Source organism: Trichogramma pretiosum, unplaced genomic scaffold (genome assembly GCF_000599845.2).
Source record: "Trichogramma pretiosum strain Unisexual culture from Peru unplaced genomic scaffold, Tpre_2.0 scaffold16, whole genome shotgun sequence".
Lineage (NCBI taxonomy): Eukaryota > Metazoa > Arthropoda > Insecta > Hymenoptera > Trichogrammatidae > Trichogramma > Trichogramma pretiosum.
In genome coordinates, this window is record NW_019641647.1 from 1759944 (window position 1) to 1783157 (window position 23214).

The 23214-nt window shown below is 31.2% G+C and overlaps 3 protein-coding genes across 7 annotated transcripts; 2 read left to right on the plus strand and 1 right to left on the minus strand.

The window, feature by feature from the left end:
- Positions 1–9921: 9921 nt before the first annotated feature.
- Positions 9922–14180, plus strand: LOC106658507 (venom carboxylesterase-6-like). The gene is made up of 8 exons (XM_014380509.1): positions 9922–10320; positions 11046–11341; positions 11511–11710; positions 12134–12330; positions 12820–12985; positions 13052–13242; positions 13316–13602; positions 13807–14180. Exons 1-8 carry the CDS (start codon positions 10102–10104, stop codon positions 14021–14023), a joined length of 1773 nt encoding a protein of 590 aa, XP_014235995.1. The 5' UTR covers positions 9922–10101; the 3' UTR covers positions 14024–14180.
- A 593-nt stretch (positions 14181–14773) lies between these two features.
- LOC106658306 lies at positions 14774–16945 on the plus strand. Its single transcript, XM_014380203.2, has 4 exons — positions 14774–14908; positions 14979–15191; positions 15263–15457; positions 16126–16945. Exons 1-4 carry the CDS (start codon positions 14774–14776, stop codon positions 16330–16332), a joined length of 750 nt encoding a protein of 249 aa, XP_014235689.1. The 3' UTR covers positions 16333–16945.
- Positions 15620–22651, minus strand: LOC106658748 (synaptotagmin-B-like). Of its 5 annotated transcripts, none has more exons than XR_002763507.1 (11): positions 22385–22651; positions 20459–20603; positions 19576–19686; positions 19432–19520; positions 19232–19357; positions 18965–19162; positions 18701–18853; positions 18463–18583; positions 18228–18400; positions 17903–18164; positions 15620–15706 (listed from the first exon to the last, which is right to left on the minus strand). XR_002763507.1 is itself a non-coding variant. In XM_023459871.1 (10 exons), exons 2-10 carry the CDS (start codon positions 20598–20600, stop codon positions 17955–17957), a joined length of 1326 nt encoding a protein of 441 aa, XP_023315639.1. In that variant the 5' UTR covers positions 20601–20603; positions 22385–22651; the 3' UTR covers positions 17557–17954. The 5 variants fall into 5 exon arrangements, 1 of the variants encoding a protein (XP_023315639.1); XR_002763504.1 differs by having other exon boundaries at positions 19573–19686; XR_002763505.1 differs by lacking the exon at positions 22385–22651 and adding an exon at positions 21286–21428 and having other exon boundaries at positions 19573–19686.
- Between the last annotated feature and the right edge of the window lie 563 nt (positions 22652–23214).

Genomic DNA, 23214 nt, shown 5'->3' on the forward strand with positions numbered 1-23214 from the left:
TGAATCTTGCTCTGACCTTGAGCTCGAGCTTTCTCGGAACACTGCAATGCAGACAAGTATTATATACCCTCGTGTGCTCACAGGTATACGTATGGGCACAGCCCAAGTGCAGGAAGTATCGAATGATGATGAAGCGATGAGTGCCTTCGTGCGGAAGGATGCGTCAATTTCCTCATTTTTTCTCATTCTTTTACCAAAGCGTCAAAGTGTTAGATTCAATCGATAAAAATATTCTATTTGTGCCTTATTTCTTTCATGCTTAGATGTGTGCATTAAATAATACAAAATTATGGAAAAATAAATGATCTTCTGCGTAATTCATACAAAATTTCGGAAAAAACCAATCATAATAAAGATAATAACAAGATTATTAGCGTCATACAAGCATCTACGGATACTTATTAGTGTATCTACGTGCTCTCTCATTTATGCAGTAACATTAAGTGTTATACTTTTCTCATACCCCGGTACTTCATAATCGTATTATTTCATCCTTCTATTTCCTACTCTCCCACTTTTTTTCTTTTCTTTCTTCTCCCACATACTCCTCGTACAGTACATCGGGTTCTCGAGTGCAAAAATTTGGAACGCAATACACTCACGATGCTTGATCTGCTGCTGCTGGTTAAAAAAAAAAATAAATAAAAGATGTTCACTTGAAATAAACGCGCGTATAAGTAGCATAGAGTACCAGCAAGACGCTTTCAAGGACAAGTCGTGGTCTAGATTCTGCGCTCGAGCCTGCAATACGCGTAGGGCGTTAGGTATGTAGACTCCTCTCTACATTTGGGCGCTCGCAACACAACGTAGGTGGATTTTTAAGAAATAAAGAAGCACTCCTCTTTCCTCTTTAACTAATATGCGACAGGGAACCTCATTGTTCAGTCTTTCGACCATACATACAGCTTGTTTTGTGTTCATGTACGCACACTTCCATAGAGCCGCGCACGCGCACACACACACACACACACAAACACCCAAACTTTCTCTGTTCTTCTTTTCCGTTTTTTTCCTTTTTTTTGTTTTTATGGAATAAGCATTTCCGGTGGCTCGACATCGCGTCTCTGTCTAGCTTGGCTCTGTGCTCATGGGTGCATGCGTGTATACAAGTAGTATGCGGCATATGCAGGTGCGTATATTATATTAGGCTGGAGAGTGCAGAGCTGCCGATGATGCAGCATGAATAAACGTGTATGCGGCACGCGTACAACGTCATTAAAGCACACATAACAACGCGCCTGTATACATGTTTCGAGTGCTTCTCTTTTTTAATAGCTTGATGCAGCTTCGGACAAGAGAGAAAAAAGATTGTGCGATAAACACACGCGCGCCGGGCAACATTAAACAAGTTTCATGTTTTGTGAGTTAGATGCATCTAGTCAATACATGCCAGATTCGATATTTTACTCCGTGCTGTAAAACTAAATTACAAATTAATTAATGAAAATCGCCGAGTCTTGGAAATGTTCAAGTATCGCCTGTATTTTCCACAAAGCCCAATTGAAAATATATTGACCTTACAACGCATAAAAACTTATCGGGAAGTTTTTTTGGAATTTTGGCTTTTTTTGGTGCTTGAAATACTTTTAATTATCACAGTATATGTACGTATTGTGTATGTGAAAGCGAGTGTGTGCGAGTGTGGTCATTTTAGGGATGAAATCTTTAAAAGTTTTTCAAACAGCTATACCAGCTAACGTTGTATAATACATGTATAATACCATGTACTGAGTCAAACGATATATTTTGTGCTTTTATAATATGACTAGACTAAAATTCGACAGTTCATAAAGAAGTCGTACAGTTCTTGTGTAGGGATTTTTCTTTGAATACATTTACTTTGTATGTTAGTGCTTTAAAGTGAATAATTCAAGTGTTTTAAGCGTTCGCTCGCTGATCGAACAATTTTTTTTACGAATTTCTCACAAAAATAATGAAATTATAATGTATTCCAATAAAAATTGCAATAATAAAAGAAGGAACAACGGTTAGAATGAATATATGTGACTCGATAATCTGAAAAAGCTCGGAAAATGAAAGTAAAGTATTAATTATTTAGTTTGTTTGAAAACAAATTGCTGGTCGACGTGATTCGAGCAGTCTCCGTCGAGCAGCTTCCGTCGAGGTGCTACACCTATTCGCTACAATCGCTTCAGCTCTCCGGCAGATAGGACAAAAAGTCCACTTCAGCGTGAGAAAGAGGCTGCGAAAGGAAGGCAGTTCGAAGGAAAGTTTGCTTCGTCGGAACATAAACGCATATGTGGCCGCGGTGCGCGTTCAATAGAATTAGAGACACACACATACGCTACACACGTTTACGTAGGCATGTAGCTAGAGCAACGTTTAGTGATAAAGAGGTTGTTTATCGCTCGCGTTCATCTACCCGTGGACGAGCGACTATTGCTACTCTACGCGTCTACGGGCCATATGTATAAAGCGCCATTCTTGCGCGACATAAGAGTCCACTTGAGTGTCTCTCTTAATTCTACATGCAACTTTCAGATTTGCTAGCCAACTCGCCGCGATGCTGTGTGTATGCTTACGAGTGCGTGTATGTCTATGTGTACGCAATAAACGTGCATGCGCATTACTTGCACACACATATATAAAGCTTAGGCAACGCCAGCGTCGTATACTCGTTTTCTGCTAACTCAGCATTCTCTCCTTCTCTCTTGCGGCATATTTAAAGCAAATATCTTGAATGTAAGTGTAAATGCATGTATGTGTGTGCTGTATTGCAGGTACATGGTGTGTACAGCGTAAAAATGGCGACTTGATTGTTTTTGGAGAAATTATTTGATTATGTATCGATGTTATGTTATTGAAAATACATTGTACATAAAACAAAAATTATTTATGTAAATTATTGGCCAAATGAAATAATCAAATTTGAGATTTCTTTAAACACTTTATATTTCTTGAGCTTTAAACCGGTAGTGAAATAGGCCGATGGATTACAGAAGTTGGTATCATTATTTATAAATCAATTCGTAACAATAATTTTTTTAGTGAATACATGATTGATCTTTATTTTGAATCCTTTTCCATTTTAAGATCTTAAGATCTGAAGGTTTTTTTTATATTATATCTAAGGTAGAAAAATAGCGTTGTTCATTCTTTGATAAATTTCAATATTCATTTCAAGTCGAGCAAATTGCATCACACTTCCCCTTTCCAATTCAAACGTGATTTTGAAATCTACTGTGACTCCAAAAATGCATAAAGATCTTCATTTTACTCTATAATATATACAGTGGAGTCCGCTAACTATGTCCACGGTTAATATGGCCAGCCGTTTAATATGGTCAAAACCCTCAGTCCCGGTTCCATCCAATGTAAATGTGCATGAAATGAATTGTTTATTATGGATACTTTGCCGATTAATGTGGCCAAACATAATTCCGAAATCATGTTTAATTATCTAATAACGTAAACATTTACATCAGTACTGAATTCAGACTGGATCTTTGAACAGTTGAACAGACAAGTGGGTTTTACCTTGAATAAAAAAAAGATTTAACAATCAAATAATATCTTAATTTATTAAACATTATGTTTATGTATTTTTGGTTCGCTATGTTACCGTCAAGTGTCTGTGACACTTGATATTCCGCGAGCAATCCTTGGAAAATCATTATTAGAAAGAAGTGATTTAAAAAATTAGGCAATCGTTAATAACAATCAAGGTATAAAAATAAAAATAAATTTAAAAAATGTTGACGTCGAAAAAGTATTTAAAAAACGGTTTGTAAGTGTCCATGGTAAAGACGCAAGAGTTAATCATCTTATTATGAAACAAATAGCAGAAAAATTAGCGAAAATCTTTGCAAACCGGAGTTTTTTAAAGAAGTGGTATGCAATTTTGCGGAAATAACTTTTTAATTTACTATTCTTATGAAAATTATATAAATTCAATTGTTACTAAAAACAAGCATAAAAAATATTAGCAATTACTTCGGCCAGAAAAACCGAAATTAATTTTATGTACTATTTTTTGAATAGATTATTTTCCATCTTATATTATGACCAGCCACATAACGTGGCCAAAACCGTTGATCCCGACAAGGCCATAATAAGCGGATTCCTATAAGAAATTAGCTGTTAGCGGAGCGTCTGCGTGGCCATTCGCATGCACCGAAGTGCATCTCTTCATCGTAAGCTGCATTTACTCCTCCCATTGCTGCACAGCGGGGCATGTGATCTGGTGGTGGGAGGCAATGCACTTTCCCGAGGCGCCACATCAGACATTTTTACGCCATACACTCATACTTTAGCTTTTCTGCGCATTAAGGATTCCTGAATCCACAAATTACCGCGTGTAACTCAATCTGTTGTTTACCAATAATAAAGAATACAAAATTCTATTTTAGCAAAAAAACTTAAATAATAAACTAAGTAATTTTCACTTTTCAAAATTATCCTCAATCGTCATAATATATTTTGATTCTATTGTAACGTGTTACACTTTTCTATCAGTTATTAAAAACCAAATCATTTTCCTGATAGTGAATAGATTCAATGTTTATGCAACCGTTCTCAGAAGGTATGATAGCGTTTAATAAATTATCAGTGATGAAATTAATTTATAAATATAAATTTATAAATATAAATTATAACTATACACAAATATTAATTATTTATTCGGTGAAAAAAGTGTGAAATTGTAAATTAAATAGCAAATCTCTAGTGAGAGAGAGAAAATAGATTCGAAAAAATGCATGTATGCAAATTTTTGATATTATTAAGTGAGTATGGGAGGTATAGGCAGACGAAAAGCATTCCCCCTTGTTGCTTTTATAAACTTGGGTCTTTCGATTATGAAGATAAGCCGATACTGAAAGGGACAACAAGACTTTCCCTCGAATAGAACTTGACACCCTAGTTTTCCACGAGTACCTACACACTATACATAAGAAATACAAATACATCTACGGCAGAGATCGCTCACACCTCCGACACACACTAGCCTTATGTCGCAATTTATTATTAATACAACTTAACTTGAAAAATATTTCTCGATGTCTACTAAATATAACTTAGTCGGAATTGATTTTTTTAAATTATCATAAAAAGCACTTGTATCACTAAAATAATTAATTCCTGGAAATTGCTATGTTGCATTGTAATAGTTATTTATGCAACAAGTGTGAATATGATTTTTACACAAAAATAGAGGTTGCAGCACCAGCCGAAGGTGATTGTTGTATCGAGTTTTACTAAAAAAGCTTGTTCACGCAAGTCGCATACAACTTTTTACTGGGAAGTATACGATATATCGCAGTGCCTCTCAGTATTCAGTATTCAATGAGTATGTATCAAGAGCGATCCATAAGAACTAGAGGAATAGGGTAAAATTAGACATACCATATTCCTCTAGTGCTTATCCAAAGGTATGACTATGGTATATGGTACGGATGATTTTACCCTATTCCTCTAGTTCTTATGGAAATTAACGTTGAATGCATAGAGGCGCTGCGGTATCGTATACTCCCCAATAATACAAAAGCCTAAAACTAATGGCAAATTTGCGATTTTTAGGTTAGTGGTACATTTTTTCCAATACTTATTTTCATTAGATTATGCAGAAAGCAGCACTTTCCGCATTCAATGATAAAAAATAAAGCACGAAATTGGGGCGTGCCCCTCACTACGCTCTGGCTGCTAACTTTTATTTGTGTAAGATAGACATCTCCTGACAAAATTACGTAATGTTCTACTGTGATACTCGAATCATATCTCAAGTGCAAGCTTATCCTTATATCGAAAGTCTCAGTTAAATTTCTTTTTTTTAAACATCTAATTTCAAATCAATAGCGACCAAAGTATGTATGATCTTAATGAAATAAAATTTTTTCCTCTTGAAACTAGTTTACGGTGGTTCTTATTATAAGAAAATTTTTCAAAATTATATACACCTAGAAATAGTTCAACTTTCAAACGACGATAATACAATGAAGAGAAATTTTTGGTCTTTCCACGTTGATCGTCATCATCATCGTTAGAAGGGTGAGTCACCCCTTCACCACGCCCATGAACCAAGATGGCTACGACTAACCAATTACTTGGAGCTAGAAAATGCACGCACCCCTGATTACATTTTTTCTTTAACTTGCCAGTCACTTTTCTCTCAGTGTCGGGGGTACACATACGGTATGATGTACTATAAACTCACGTCTTTGCTAAATCCGAGTCCATGAAATCTTATATTTCAATGTATTCTCGTACTGCTTTGAATTGAATTGTATAATGAATGCTTCTATTGATTTCCAATGCATCCGGAATATATCCCGAAAATTACACAAACCTGCGCCAGTTAAAAATAAACCAAGAATGTGTTTTGTTCATTGGGAAATATGTACATTAGACTAACAATTAAAAGAAATTTTTTTTAATCGACGGTACGCCCTCTCAAAAGTTTCAAACCCCCAAAAAAACGAGCTCTACCAAATTTCAGCTCATATGGTTAAAAAAACCCGTGCCACTAGACGGGTGTTAATTAACATTAAATTAAATGGAAAAATCGTTTTCTCGTATTTTACGCATACAGAGTTTTAATTAAATTTAATGTTAATCAACACCCGTCTAGAGGCACGGGTTTTTTTAACCAAATGAGCTGAAATTTGGTAGAGCTCATTTTTTTGGGGGTTTGAAACTTTTGAGGGGGCGTCCCGTCGATTTAAAAAAAATTTTTTAATTTTCAGTTTAATGTACATGTGTTAGATTAACAATAGCGACTTTTACAAATAAACTCATGGTAATTTGGGACCAGATAACTGTTTTTTTTTAAATTCAAGGTCACTCATTAAATGTATAAACACAGAATGTACAAATTGAATATTTGTACCTAGGTTGTATACATTAATCGAAACATGATGTTCCATTCAATTGCAATAAGCATAAAGTATTTTAAACTTATCAAGCGGTTGAAAAATAATGAAAACTGATTGTCATGAAAAATTTAAAAGAAGATAAATCTTGATGATTTTACTCCAACAGAATTCGGAGATGACGAACAACTTTAAATACATTACTCTCCAAAAATAAAATTGTTTGCTATATTGATAACCATCTGTTTTCTCTGAAAACGCCAAGTAAGCACAAATAAATACTGAACACTATTCGAAAAAATTCGAAAAATCTCGCTAGTTATTTCTTTAAATCGTTTTCCTTCACCTTACGCCTATGCGCTTTGGGCGATTCATTTGTATCCCTATCTAACTCACCGTAGTTTGTTCTTTGAGGGGTTATCAATAACAACACTTGTCTATGTTTCGATCTGGCAAATTTTTCCCCTCAATTTTTCCGTAAACAAGGGCCTTGTATTACGTAAAGAGCATGAATATGCAGAGATCTTAGTTCTTTATGATTGGAGGTAAACTTGATTGATTAAATTCGATAAATTAGGGGATTTCGGCACTACAGATTAATATCATTCAAAATTTAATTTTGTTTCAATAATATAAACACGTAATTGAGATTCAAGAAGAATAAAGTATAATTTGTAAAAAAATGTTCACTCATTATCAAGAGAACGTAAGAATATGGGTATTTTTGTCGCAATACTGTCGTAGCTGATGTATAAAAACATATTGCATAATTTTTAGTGTACTAATGTGCACTGATTACTGATGAAAAATAAGTTTCTTACTGTACTTTATCTCGGTTTTCAATGAATTGTATTGTATACATTTTCCTAATTTTATTTTTTACTTAGCAAGAATTTTAATATTGCTTATTGAACTTTATAATTTGAATAGTATTTAAGAAAAAATGGCATTATGTTTTATGAATATAACGTAAAGTAATAAAATACATGACAATAATATAATTCCAAAAACAAAAGGCAGGATCCTTTTATCTGACTTTACCCTATTTTCTTTTGATTTTTCACGTGACTATAGTCATAAATTTAATATTTTTGACGGTCAAATACTTATCGAGACCTCTGATGGAAAATCAAGTAAATACAGAGTTCACAGTTATTTAACCTGACTTCCGTCGGTAAGGTGAATCCCAATTTATCTTACCGATGGAAGGATAATACTGTTTTATTATGGATAGGTTAAATGGATTAAAGACCATTAGATGATAATTAATGTATTATTAGTTTAAAAACGTTATAATAATTATCATAGACACAATTATATCTATTATGAACTTCAAATAAGATGGAAAAGTAGGCTATCCCACCTCTCTCGAGTGAGTCTTTTAGGAATTATACTATCCACAAAACATAACAATTTTAGCTTCGAACATGGATAGTAAAAAATTGTTTACACATAAAATATTTATCTCACTTGTATAAACTATAATTGTACTGTTTTGTAAGTGCTTTACTTTAGTCAAATTTGCACTGACGAGGTAAGTCTAATTCCCACATTATTTTAGTATATATAACTGTGTATGGTTTTTAGTAAATTTCAATTTAATGAGAACGTACAGTTAAGATTATGTGTGTTTTCATTCTTATTAATTGTTTTAGGATTCAAACGAATATTGATTATTTACGATATTGTGTTTTTTTTTTAAATAAGTTATGCGGTGAAAAATATGTGTATTTTGTCAAATAAACAAGTGTTTAATTTTACCATGCAAAATAACAGCAAATTCTTGTTTTTGGAAAGTTCATAAACTACATTTGTACTGTCTTATACTAGAGAGAAATCTTTGCCTAATTTTCCTTCTCTTTCATTAAAAATTAACTGATCCATGTACAGTACAACTTCAATTTAGTGGACACTGATAGTTCCGAGGAATTTTTCCGCTATGAAGAGATAGACAGAAAATGAACATAAAATTAATGATATAAAATTTAAACTATTGTTATAATGCATTCATTACTTCATAATGAATTACAAAAAAGTAACGTATCAATAACGTATGAAATTGTGGATATTTTTTCGTTTTTGATGATTTTTTCAAAATTTTTTTATATTTATCTTAATATCTTATCAAGCGGTGTCTGTTAAAATGATTGAAATGTACGAAAAAAGTGTCCGTTAACAGATGTGTCCGTAACGGGAGGTTTCACAGTAATTACTTTTAAAAAATGTATAAAAGAGTGAAAAGTAATACATTAACAACAAATATTGTCCATGTAATTTTAGTTATTGTAGAATAAATAAAATTGTCTAATTGATTGCTGAATTACCAAATTTTATAAAAAGAATGTTATTAACTTGGGAACAATTTTTTATCATTATTTTTGGACAAATTTTTACAAAATGAAATGATAGACTTAAAACTTTCATAAAAAGTAATGTGTTTAGCTTATATTTACCGTTCAAGGAAATAAGTTCTACGAGTATATGAACGCATTCATTTTGATTCCTTATAATTACGAAATTGAAATTTATTTTGTAGCTCTTGGCAATGATGATGCAACTAGTACATAAAACTTTTAGTGTAAAGTTATACTAGGAACGCCATGGCATACGTGTAATAAAAAAATTGCAACTTTACACTATCATAATAGTGATTTTCCGTTCTTATTATTTATTAAGAAATAAATGTAATACTTATATTATATTCGTAAGAGTAATTAAATTTAAGATAAAATAACTCTTTCAATGAATTATATTGTAAAATGGATGCTGTTTTTCGCTCGAAAATGTTTTTAAGTGCATGTTGCACTTAAAAAAAATGTGAACTACGTTAATGCATCTGTTGAGTTTGTTCTAAAAAATGTTAAGCTATATAATATGGCATTTAAATTAAAAAATAATTCCATAATTTTTATAAATCTACTATTAAAACCTAGTACGAGATTTGTAATGACTGATGCCTGAGAGTATTCTCATAATATACTGTCATATCAAGTCAATTGAAAAAAAATGTAATAAACCCCAGTAGCCGATACAAATATTATCAGACATCAACCGTACGTGAGATTTGCACGATGAGGTGCAGTCACATTTCTGACACCGCTCAAGGTGCACACGTTCTTTTTTTCAATCATTTGCCAACCAAACGCTGAAAGGTTCACCCGAATTCCGTTGTCTATTAAAATTAATTATTTTAGTTTATACTACCAAAAGCTGAGTGATTTCCTCAGTTATTACGAAAAATAAAATTTTTAAATTAGTGCCTTGTGAAACAGTAATGATTATGAGAGACGTTTCGGATAAAATGCAGAAATTACTGTATTTATGGGTTGGTGCTATTTTGTTGGTTTCTTCAACAATTGCATTCAAACCTTTAGTGAAAATTCATAATGGCACTTTAGAAGGTACCATTATGAAATCTAGATATGGACGAGAATTCATTGGATTTAGAGGAATACCGTATGCGTTGCCTCCTTTGGGGGATTTACGATTCGAGGTAAGTAATATTTATTTTTTGTTTGTGAATTTTTCATTAAGTTTGTTTATTTCATTGTTTATTTTAAATGTTTTATTATATACTTATTTCAATCGATTAGAAACTTGAAATTTTCCAATTGTTTTAAAACAATTTCACAAATATAATTGATATAATTTTTGAATGCTGTTTAACATTAATCTATATTGATTTTTTTGTAACAATTTCATTAGTGGAAATGTTATTATATTTTATTTTATAATTTACTGTTATTTATTGCGGATCATAGATATTATAAACTGTGAAATATTAAATAAGTTTCTGAAGAATTTTATAATTGCGGGAAAACGCAGAGCTCTGATTGTGCAAGGAGATCATTTCATTTGTTCGTAAAGTATAAAATTATGATAATAAAATTTTTTATTAAAACTCAATACTTTTAAAGCTAATTCATAAATCGACTCATATATTTTTAACCTCAGGCACATATTTTTCAATAATCGCAAAATTGTGGACGCATTTATGTGATTAATATAACATGATTGACTAGTCTATCAACTCTAATTGTGTGTTTGTATGCTCTTATTAAATCAGATCTGATACATTGTTTTTTACTTGATTTCAAATTTTGCAATTTTTCCAGTCTCGTTTTAGTAAAATTGTATTTGATCAGTAATTTCAACCAATTTTACTGAAATACTTTTTTATTCTATCCGTAATGAAAACTTGATGATTTTTTGTAACAGCCCCCAAAACCTGCAGTTGGATGGAATGGTGTAAGATCCGCTAAAGATGATGCGGAAATCTGCACGCAAAGGAATATCTACACACATCAAGAGGAAATTGTTGGCGTAGAAGATTGTTTATACTTAAATGTATACACTCCACGCCTACCCGGCAAAAACAAAGAAAATTACGGGGCATTTCCTGCGATGATATGGTTTCACGGTGGTGGATGGGTAACAGGAGCAGGACATTCTGATTTTTATGGTCCTAAATTTTTACTGGATCACGATGTTGTACTAGTAACTGTTAATTACAGGTAAGAAATTTAAGCACTATATATGATATGTATTTTTGAAACCATCATTATAATGGAAATTTCATTTCACTGTAAAGAGTTTCATAATTTCAATTGGTACTTTCGAATATTATCTCAGTTTTAATAAGATTAAACTATTTGACTTAAAATTATATGGAAAACGGTACAGATTGGGCCCACTCGGATTTCTGAGTACGGAAGATCTCGTCACCCCAGGCAATCAGGGTATGAAGGATCAGGCACAGGCCATTCGTTGGGTTCACGAGAACATCGCTTCTTTCGGTGGTGATCCAAACCGAGTTACTTTATTTGGTGAAAGCGCCGGAGGTGTTGCAGTACATTATCATATGATTAGTCCCCTGTCCAAAGGTACGCATAGCAATATAATTTCAAGTGGGCGAGAAATTGCGATTTGACATGTAGATCAGTAGTTTCTACGTTGGCGATATGATACTTACGTACTATAGTATTTAATAAATAAACAAGTTGCTCAATCATGATATATTAATCAATGTGAAGCAGAAATTATTTCTTACAAATAGCAATAAAATAATGTCGTGGCATATTTATTTATTCAATAAAGCCTCCAAGCTATCTAACAGTAATAAAAATTCGTTAAAAAATAATTTAATTAATATTAGAAGAAGTAATGTGAAAAATGTGTAAAAATTGGAATATTCTCTCATATATAATTTTGGTCGAAAAGGTGAACGAACTACTTGAACATTCGAAAGAAACTTGTTTCAGCATCCGCCCAATTATCATACATACTTATGCCTGCACTTTTTACAGGTCTTTTTCAGCGAGGCATTTCTCAAAGCGGTACTGCACTTTGCCCGTGGGCTCTGACTCGCCCTGGCTTAGCTAAAAACAAAGCCCAACGAGTAGCTGAGCTTTTAAAATGTCCAAAAGATGATACAATTAAGCTCATTGAATGTTTAAAAACGAAAAGTGCAGTTGATATTATTGGCACCGATCGAGAATTTCAGGTATAATTGATCTTAAAACTGATGATTTTAAATAACGTGCTTCTTATTACAATTAAATCAATTATCAACGTAAATCATTGATTTCCTGTATTAGCCATTAAAATTATCCAACAAAACTTAATATATTTGAATTGCATTAAAAGTTATTTGTTAAAAAATTTTGTTTATACATTTTTTTCAATAGTTTTTACATAACCGTTATAATAATAATTTTTTGATTTTATCTAATTTTATTTTATGAAAATAATTAATTAACATTTATTGTATATAATTATATGATGCACCTCTCAAAAATGCATCCTTATGTTTATTTCTTCAGCTGCCAATACGGCAAAGTATTAATTATTAGTAATAATTATAATTATGATACATCGTGTTTGTAACATGAAAAATTAATATTTTATTTCGATAAATTATACAAATTCGTTTTTAATATCTTTATCCTTCTGATTGACTGACTAATTATTATTTAGAATGTCTTTTTTTTAGGTGTTTGACTACTGCCCGATGATACCATTTAGGCCAGTTATAGAACCTGATCATCCAGGAGCATTTTTAAAAGAAGATCCAGCAATTTCTTTAAAGAACGGAAATTTAGCGGACATAAACTGGATGACTGGTGTAACCTCGCATGAAGGTGCTATTCGAGTTGCAGGTTGGCATTTGATTCTGAATTTCCTATGATGAGGTCATTTTTTATATTATCATTCCCATCGTATAGGCTTGTATGGATTAAACAATGGTGAATTGGTATCAAGACTTCACACAGATTTTGAAAAAATTGCTCCAGTATCTTTGTTATTTGAAGATACTTGTCCAGAGTATAATCGTAAAAATGCCACTGACCAAATTAGAAAATTTTATTTTGGTAATAAATCAATTGATAAATCAACCAGAGCTCAAGTTACAGATGTTAGTATGATGATAGCAAAAACGTAGTAACACAAAAATAGGGGCCCTATTAACTGTTTATTATATTTTATAGATGTATTCTGATGCTTGGTTTTACATTGCTGCTGACGAAGCAGTCCGTGATCATTTAAAATTATTTTCCTCGCCAGTTTATTACTATTACTTTGCGTATCGGGGCAGCGTCTCATTCAGCAAAATATTCGGCGACGAAAATGAAGATTACGGCGTTTCGCATGCTGACGATTTACAATACCTTTTCCCAGTGGGTGAGCAGCTATTCAAAGACACGCCACTGAGCAAAGAGGACAATCGCATTATTGATATTGTCACGGCTCTTTGGTACAATTTTGCTGAAACTGGGTAAGTATGAAGGCAAGCTTATGCAGAGTTTTACAATCAAATTTTTAAATCATACACACAATTAATAAATATTATTATGCAATCAACTATTATGACCAAATTGATTGTACAAATTAAGTAAAAAAATAATTAATATATATTTTATAACATTCAAATTTATTTAAATTTATTTAAACATTATCTTTTATTTTATTTCATTTTCAGAAATCCTACTCCAGAAATTACAAAAGATACCCCTGTGAAATGGAAACCAGTTCATACGCCAGAGTTGGAATATTTACACATTGGAAATTCAAAAGAAGTATATATGTCCAAAAATCTGCTGCCGGAAAGAACTAAATTTTGGGTTGATTTGATGCCATCTATTAGAAATTTAAAAGGGGTCAACTATCATTATAAACCTATAAGAGATGAATTATAAATTGCTAAATTATTTTATTCCTTATATTAAAAACCCTTGAATCCAATTCAATACATTTAGTTTAACATTATAAGTATTTTTAGACATGTTTTATATGATATTCATATTAATAGCCGTGTATAAGTTTTATTTTTAAATAAAAACAGATTAAAACCAAGTTTTTAGATACGTACCCAAGAAATCTCCAAACTCCTCAAAGATATGGCAAATCATTTTCTTCTATATAGTAATATATTGATTGACATTTGACTTATCATTAACACAATATTAATATTGTGCCATTTGCAAAATTTATTAATTGATATAATAAAGTTTAAAAGATGAAAAATCATTTACTCTCTGATCATCATATTACAAGATGGTGCATAAATTTGTAATGAAATAACGATTATTTGAGCATTTCTCGCTGAAGCATTAAAACAATCGTCTTGTAATGCAACTGTACAGAAAATTATTATATTACTCAATAGTTTAAAAATTCATGTATAAGGTCGTTACAAATCACTGGATTGACTGAATAAATGAATAGTACATATCTTTGTTCTTCGATATATAATAAAAGTCATGGCAACCTTATTAATAGACTGTAACGTATTTTCGCTAAATTGAGAAATTTGTGACGTTGCTCATTTCAACCGTGCATTTGACATATTTTGGATACAGAATAATTTATTTTGGTTATGTTTAGATTCCTGTTTTGAAAATTAAGAAATTTATCGAGGGAATAATTTTTTGTACACTTCATTTAGTATGGGGGACCAGGATCAGTTAGCAATACAATTAGCACAAAAAATAGTAGCTCCTATTTTATGGAGCACCCAACAAGATTTCTTCATTCAAGATTATCATAAAGACTACTATGACGAAGTAGTGAACCTTATAAAGGTTAGTTAACTTTCATCGCTAGTGTTGTAAAAGAATTATTTATTCAATGTTTTTTGTTCTATTCTAAAAGCATCATTACTTTCGAAATGAACCGATGTGCAGATCCAAGCGACTTTTGCAAGATCCTGTATCGGTAAACGGTTACTTAGAATTAATTAATTTCTGGTTAAAAGACGAAACGAGTATCATAGCCTTGAGCGCTAAGTCTCATCGCGTCGTTGGAGTTGCAATAACGAAACCAAACTATCTAGCAGAACGATCTGATATTTATAGTCGTGAGCAGGTTTGTTGTGAAATTAATACGGAAAAATTATTAATCTAAATTAATTTATATGATTATAATTAATTCAATAGCTGTACGAAGGAGAGGCACTTGCAGCAATTAATCATTTAAAATGCGGGGTGATAAAACAATCAAATTTTTTCCACTCCAAGGGTATCAGTGAATTTCTTCGAATTTATCTTTTATGCGTGCACCCGTCTTACAAGGCAAAAGGCGTAGGTGTTGAGTTACTGGAAACTTGCAAAGAGCTTGCTCTATTCTTAAATGTCAGCTAATATTTTATTATTAAGGCGTAACACCATTTTAGATTTTTTAAAAATACTAAAATTTGAGTATTTTTGTAGAGCCCTCGTTGCATCTTTCAATTTGAGACTTTGAGGAGTAATGATAAATGTCTTAAAGATCTAAAAAACAATATTATTATTGATGTTTTTTATTAAATTTTGAAGATATAGTACATTTATAAAAAAGCAATTTTTATAACTATTGGGCACACTTCTCGGCTCTTATGGCACCTGGAACCAAAAAATGAATTTCCTCTTTAAATTGAAGAGTTTTTCTAGAGTAATACTTAGGATTTTAGCCTAAAAGAACCAATTATTTTGAAAATCCAGTAAAATTTAAGCTAAATCCGTTTAACATTTCCCGACATTTTTGTTCAATAGTTTAAAAAATGTAGTTTTGAAAAAAACACGTTTGAAGATTTTGATACCCACTTATTGCTCATAAAAAATGCTGTAAAAAAATATAAAGCTTCTTAAAATTATTTTTACTCTGTAAAACTACTCAAGCTTCATTCTTTACACCTAAAGAAAAATTTTCATCGAAGAAAAAAACTAAGATTTTTTACAAAATTCCAGTGGTGTTACCCCTTAAAAAATGTATAAACACTTGAAGTATGAACGTCTCTCAAAACATCACAAAATAATTTCAGTTTCCATTTATCAGTGGTATTTTAACATCCCATGAGCATCGAATGTATGCAGATAATGCAGGTTACAAACTGCATTCCGAAATACCATACAAAAACTGGATGATCGATAATCAAATTGTATTTGACGATCCTGGCATCGGTAACTACTCTGCTGCTTTTATGATAAAAAGTACTTCAAATGATAAGCCCAACATGAAGAATTTTTAACAAAACTATTTGAGAAAAAATCATGGAGAGTTTTTAGTTCATACGCACATGAAAATTGGTTTACACCCCAAGAACGACTTTTGTAAATACCTAACAATTTTTTATTGTCGAAAACTGAAATATAGTGAGCGTAGAATTTTTCAATTTTAAAAATCTAGAATGAGAACTTTTTTCAATAAAAAACTCGCGTTAGTAAAAGTGATGATAGTTTTGTATAGTTACATTACAATTACACTGTATTTGGAGTAAAAACCAAGTTTTTTTGTGTGTACTTGTATGATAATCTATAAACGGCCCGGGGATGCGATTTTGACATACATCTTTGAGCTATTACCATGTCTCTATAAAAGCTAAAAAATGATGAAAATGACTATATCTTATTTTTATGAGAGTGCTCTTACGAATGGTAGTTGTAGTAAATTTTTTCATAGTACTGTATGCAACAGGCGTGGATAGGGCTTTTTACAAAACGAAGGGTTACAGAAAAAACATAATTACACAAGTTCCACACTATATTTTATCGCACAAGAGCCTAAATTAGTGATTAAGAGGCAATTTTAAGGTAAAAATGTTATATAAATTAAAAAATTACCAACAAAAATTTCAAATTCACTTGAAAATAGTGTTTTTATAGTCAAGTTTTTTTAATTCAATTTTGGAACTATTTTTCAATATTTTGTTTTTAGATAATTAAAATACATACGGATCGCGTTCTCGAAGTCTTTATTTGACAAAACATAATTAGTTTAGTCAAAGAAATTTTCGTTTAACAAAATGGTGGCTGTAGTAAAAAATTTGACTTTCCACTATTTTTATCTCGAAAACTTTTGTGTTTAGAGAAAAATGTATGAACAAAAATTTCATTGAATTGTTCAAGGAACATTCTCAAATTTTTTTTCAAAATTTTTGAAGAAGATTTCTGAGAAGATGACAATTTCTTTTAAACTTGATATTTTTCGAAATAAAAAAAGTCAACTTTAAAAGTCAACTTTTTTACTCCAATCACGATTTTGCCGAACAAAAAACTTCTCTGACTTAACTAATCATAGTTTTTTCAAGTACAGACTTCGAGTGTACAATCTATAGACATTTTAACCACATAAAATAACGAAAAAAGTTTCTAAAATTGAATTTACAAAAAATTAATCGTAAAAATATATTTTATTCAAATAAAATTTAAACATTTGTTAGTAATTTGTCAATTTAAACAATTGTAAGTACCGCCATTAGTTTGTGCGTTCTCAAAGAAAACATCAAAATAGCTCAAACTGTTATGTCAAAATAGTGTCCTTTGAGCATTAATGGGTTAATTTCAATATTGGACGAATAAGAGAGCTTTTTAAATTATACCATTTTTTATAGAAAATTTTAAACTATTTCATTACTTGTAACAAAATAATTTGTAAATTGTCTATTTCCAAATTTAAATAAGCTTATGACAACTCTAACTATGCGTTTTAATTATATTTTCTGATATCTATTAGTAATTCTAAATGAATTATTACGTTATATGCATAAATTAAAACTATATGACACTTTTTTTCAAACTTAAAAATTTAATAATATTTACATAAGTATGGCATTTGTTATGCTCAAAAAAGCTACTGAGGAAAAGGTATTCATCATTTGAGGCTATGCCACACTGTTACGAGTTTTCTGGGATTTTGAAAAATAGAAAACCAGTGCAGTCTTTCCGTTGTACCACGAACTCCTTTGCCAAGAGCAACTTTTCCTATACAAACATCTTTGGCTTTTTGAAATGAAACGACCGAATCCTCGCTATCACTAGGTAATTCATTCATCATAGGCATGGTAGACGTATCTATTTTTGACTGCAAAAATATTTGAATATGATTTTTTAATGGTTTTTACATAATATATTTTTAGAAAATTACCTTGCTACATAAAATTATTAGGAACTGTAGCGAATCTATTTTATTCGGCGGCAAATCAAATGTTAAAGTTTCGTTAAATTCAGGTTCTCTTACGGCTGGAACAACTTTAGTTTTTAATTTCTTTATTCTTTTACTGGTACGTCCATTTAACATCAAAATCCGAACAAAAGGGTCTGCGAGAAAAAGAATGAAATCAATATTCTTATCAATATAAAATAAAAATTAAAAGTCTTACTGAATTCTTGAATATTTGGTATCGTTGGCATAAAATTGATGTTGCGTGCTTTCATAACATTTATCGATAAGCGTTGTGCCGTTGGTAAATAGCTTATTCCAAGTAGTATACTTCCATACTCCTTAAAATAATATCGAAGTATTTATGAACTCTTTTTTCTCTTCATTTTTTTATTATTAATGGCTCGTATTGTGCTAATTACTCAAAAATTCCTACGGATATCAGAATAAAATTTTACCTGTTTTGAAGTTTTCATTTGAAAATTGAAAAGATGAGTTTCCGGGGAAAGAAATATTCTCTTCGTGTCCTTTAATTGAACTTGAAGCTCGCTTAATTTAGTATGATTAGCATAACGATCATGGTCATAGGCTTCAATGTTGAGCATCCACTCCTGAAAATTGTATTGGATTATTTCATTTACCAATAAGATTATTGTAAAATTATTGCAATAAGGAACTGAAATAATTAAAATGATTAATTATCAATGATGAACCTAACTTACTTTTATGTCTTGTGGATTTGCTCCCGAAATTACAAAAGATTCTTTAAAAACTGGATTGGCAGTATGCTTGACTCCTTTGGTTTTAAAGCTATATAATTTTTGTTTTTTCCGATTCGTCCAAGATTGTTTATATAAATCTAATGTCACATAAGGTTCTAAAGTACAATTATATTGTTTTGGAGGAAGTCCTAACAATGTCTGCAAAAAAAAACGTAAAAAATTGTTCAGAGCACCAAATTTCAATGTAATTATTACAATTCAAATTACCTCGACTCCAATAACAAACTTTGAAGCTGTGACTCCTTCACAATAAGGTAAATATCTGAGGCTAAGAGTTAGTTCTGTTGGAAAGTCTGTATCTTTTACATTTTGCTTTGATGGAAGAGTTACACTCTAGATTTTTAAAACACAAGAGTTTTCATTCATAAACTAGCAAAATATTTAAATTAATAATAGTGTGAACTTACTGCAATGGAATTCGGATCAGACGCTTCAATTTGACTGTCATTAGAGTTTATTGATTGCCTGGGAGATACTGAATTTTCGAATATGGTACCTAAAAAAGTAATAATTCAAATTCACCACATAACGGTAAAATGATAACGTACCACTTTCAGTATCATATAAACTTCCAACTCGCCAAGATCGATAGCTGACATCATTTAATTTTAGATTTTCGTTGATTTTATCGTTAGGATTCCCGTCTGTGACAGATTGTTTTTCTGCAAAAATCATATGCAAAAATATTAATACCATTGTTATATTAAAATTGTTTTATATTAAAATAATGAAAAATTAATACGATGGCATGAGTTGGGTTAGAGAAAAGAATCTGTGTTTCTACATCGATATGTTATAAAAAGATAATTAATGAAAATACTGTTTTTCAATTACTTTTTTTTGTCGAATGATACAGAAAATATTTTATTTAACAATTATCATTTTGGTTCAATCGACTTCGACAGAAAGTAAAAATTTCGAAAACGAATATTAATTTAAAAATCCCCAAAATATATTTATTAATTTATTTTACTATGAATATTGAAGGCTAAAAAAATTGTATACTGAATATATGTCAATAACGTTGCTAAATAAAGTTACTCGTTTATAGTACAGCCATTTTCTTACGTACTCATGAAGAACAACAAAAGACGGAACGTGTATGCTTATTATGCAACCAAAGGTCGGAAAAAATGCTGCGAAGCGCATCACAGTACGCAAGCCTCACAAACGTATATGGAACGCCTCCATGATAGTATAAAAAGAGATATGCGATGAATTTTTCATTAGAACAATAGATCTACGTATGCGTGTGATGGATTCAAACTTATTTCATAAGATTTCAGAAGATGTGATCAAAGAAAAAGACTGATTAGGGATAATAAATGAGTTAAGATTTTTTGCAACGAGATATCGAGCGATCATGTAACAAACAGAACTTTCCAACTTTTCCAAAATATCATGTTCAGTAAGTGTCAGATAAAAAAATATTACTTTTTGGTCTCACACACTCGTAGCCAATGCATCCAGGTGTAACGAAGCAGGCTATAATGAGTAAGGCAATCACTAGTGTCACTGCGATGGTGCTGTAGATGATGATTTGGCCTACAGGGCCAAAAACGCCGTCTTCCACCATTCACTGCAATTGTGCGTTATATTTATTAATAATTTTATTTTTTTAAGGTGCTTTAAAATAAAAGTTAATTTTTGGATAATAAAATTAGCACAATAATAAAATATTACATCAATATAATAAGTATCTTACACTTGAAACAATTTTTAATGACGTTTGAAATTTAAAAATTTAAATTCGACTGGTCACATGATAATAAGAATGAAAATATGAATCAGTTCAGTTAGCTCGATGTACAATGCCAAAAACACGTATATAATGAATCCAATTGTCGCTTCCGCAAAAATTTTATCAGAATTAGATAAGTTATTAAGGGGAGCTAGTGATTAGGTTTTTGAACGAACTAACTAAAATTTAATGGGTAAAAAAATGAATTTTGATGGTTTGGAAAATATGCATGAAATTCACAATTAACTTGTAGGTAAAAGAGTTTAATGTGTAACTGCGCTCGAGAAAGGAACTGTGAACGAATAACAGTTGCACCGAATTTTAATAGCAAAGTAATGAGACTTTACTCAAAGTAAGGATGTTTCACTTTGTAAACTTGTAAAAAACATTTAAATGTTAAATTCGGTTTCTGAAGCATGTGACCAAGGAAACGAACAAAATGCACGCAAGAGTGCGATAAGCTACTATCGCGTAGAACTATATATTTTCTATACACTCAGTTCTATGTTTATTACATTACCTTCTTTCGGTCACCTGCCAACAGTGCACATGAACAAATGTTTATCACTAAATGCACTCACTGCTTTTATTAGCTTATATTATTACAACTAAATTGCTTTACCGATTCAATAATAATTCAATGATGGTCCGAATTATTTGAGGAATGTTAAGCTTTGATAAGCATTTTTTTAAAGGAAAAATAAACATTTTCAAACAAAAATGCTTCTAGAAATTCAAAGTAAAAATAGTTAATTTTTTCGTATTCCTAGGATGCTCTACATTTGCGGAAACGAGTTATTTACTCGGTTTTGTGGCAATTTTCTCGGACGAGTTACGAAAATTCCGAGCTTACGTGAATGAGCTTCAACTATACATCTTGTGAATGTACTATGTAACAATACATCTAATACGTGTATACTTTTATTATGCTTGTACTGTTTTTTTAGCTAATACATGCTAGATCACTTTTCCGATCCTTTTTTTATGATGATAAACACGTTGAACTTGAAATAAAATATGACATTACCTGTCAAAAAAAAAACTCAGTGTCATAATGATTGTGAAACTCGTGAAATGCTCGTATTAAGTTAGAGGTCATATTTTCGAAACGACAATATTTTCTAACTAAACTCTATGAAGGTCTTAAGAATAATATAAACTTCCCGTGAGAAAGTAAGTCTTGACATAAATCTCACAGCACGTAATTATTATATAAGTAATATTTCATTAAAAATAAACGAATTATTAAGATTCAAAGATAATGATTGCTCGTTGACATACACATAAACTATTCAATAGCTTCTGTGTTTTCAAGGAGAAACTTTATTGTAGAAACTATTGAACATACTGAATATACTTTTTGTTTTAAATAGCTATAATTCGATATAATTTTTTAAAGGAAATGAAAAATTGCATACATCATTATTGGGTAACCGTAGTGGTGTTAATTTCTTCAATTTTTTAAGGTCGACACTTTTTAGAAGCTAATAAAGCATTAAGAAATTTGATTCGATAAAATGCAGCATTACAATTAACTCGAAACTTCCGTTCATTAATTTATGACAACGCAGTTAAAGCAGAAATTCAAAGAAATCAAGGTACCAAATAGGACGACTTACTCAACTAGGTACCGATTCCAGCCGTGTTGATAAGTTTGTCATCCCGTGTTTAGCTTTATACGTGCGCTGACTTTTTGATTTGTAACGTCCAATAACTGATTAACTCGAGCAAGTTTTCAGCGGCAAAGTTGGAATCGCGAGACGATAAATTACACACAAAAGCGAGTATGAGTTGGCACACATGCACGAGTATGTATAAACAGCTGATAGACAGTATATACATATACATAATCACTCTTATTCCACCTGCACGCGCAAGATCTGCGGAGGTGGAAAGGCAACTGAAGAGCTCGTGATAGTAAAATAACGTGACGTTGCAGTGTGTACGATTCGCGTCCGAGCTACGCCGACAGATATATATATATAGTCGATTTTGTCCTCTTATTCTCTCGCACATTCGTACTAATATGTGCTGTTAGACATATTTTTACATGACTATAATTATATGATGATTTTTTTGCATGTTTCACTTCAACTTATACGTAATAGCAACTACGTATTATTTTCTGGCTATTATTGTCATTACTGCGCTTGAATTTCAAAGACAGTTGTACTAAATAGAGATCGGTATTTCAAGTATTCTACAATAAAATGCACTTTTTTATTGGCAGCAATGAAAATTCTAAATAGATTAATTTCTTATGTTCAAAGTAAATAATTTTTGATTCAGTTATTTTTTGAAATCGTGCAAATTATTCCATTAATATATTAAAAAGGATGTACAGGGATTTATATTAATCAAAATAAAGTTGTACAGATTGTATCAATTCTCAATGCTCTGGTGTATCGAGTTTAAACATGGTTGAAGGGGTGCTGACTATGCGTTCGAA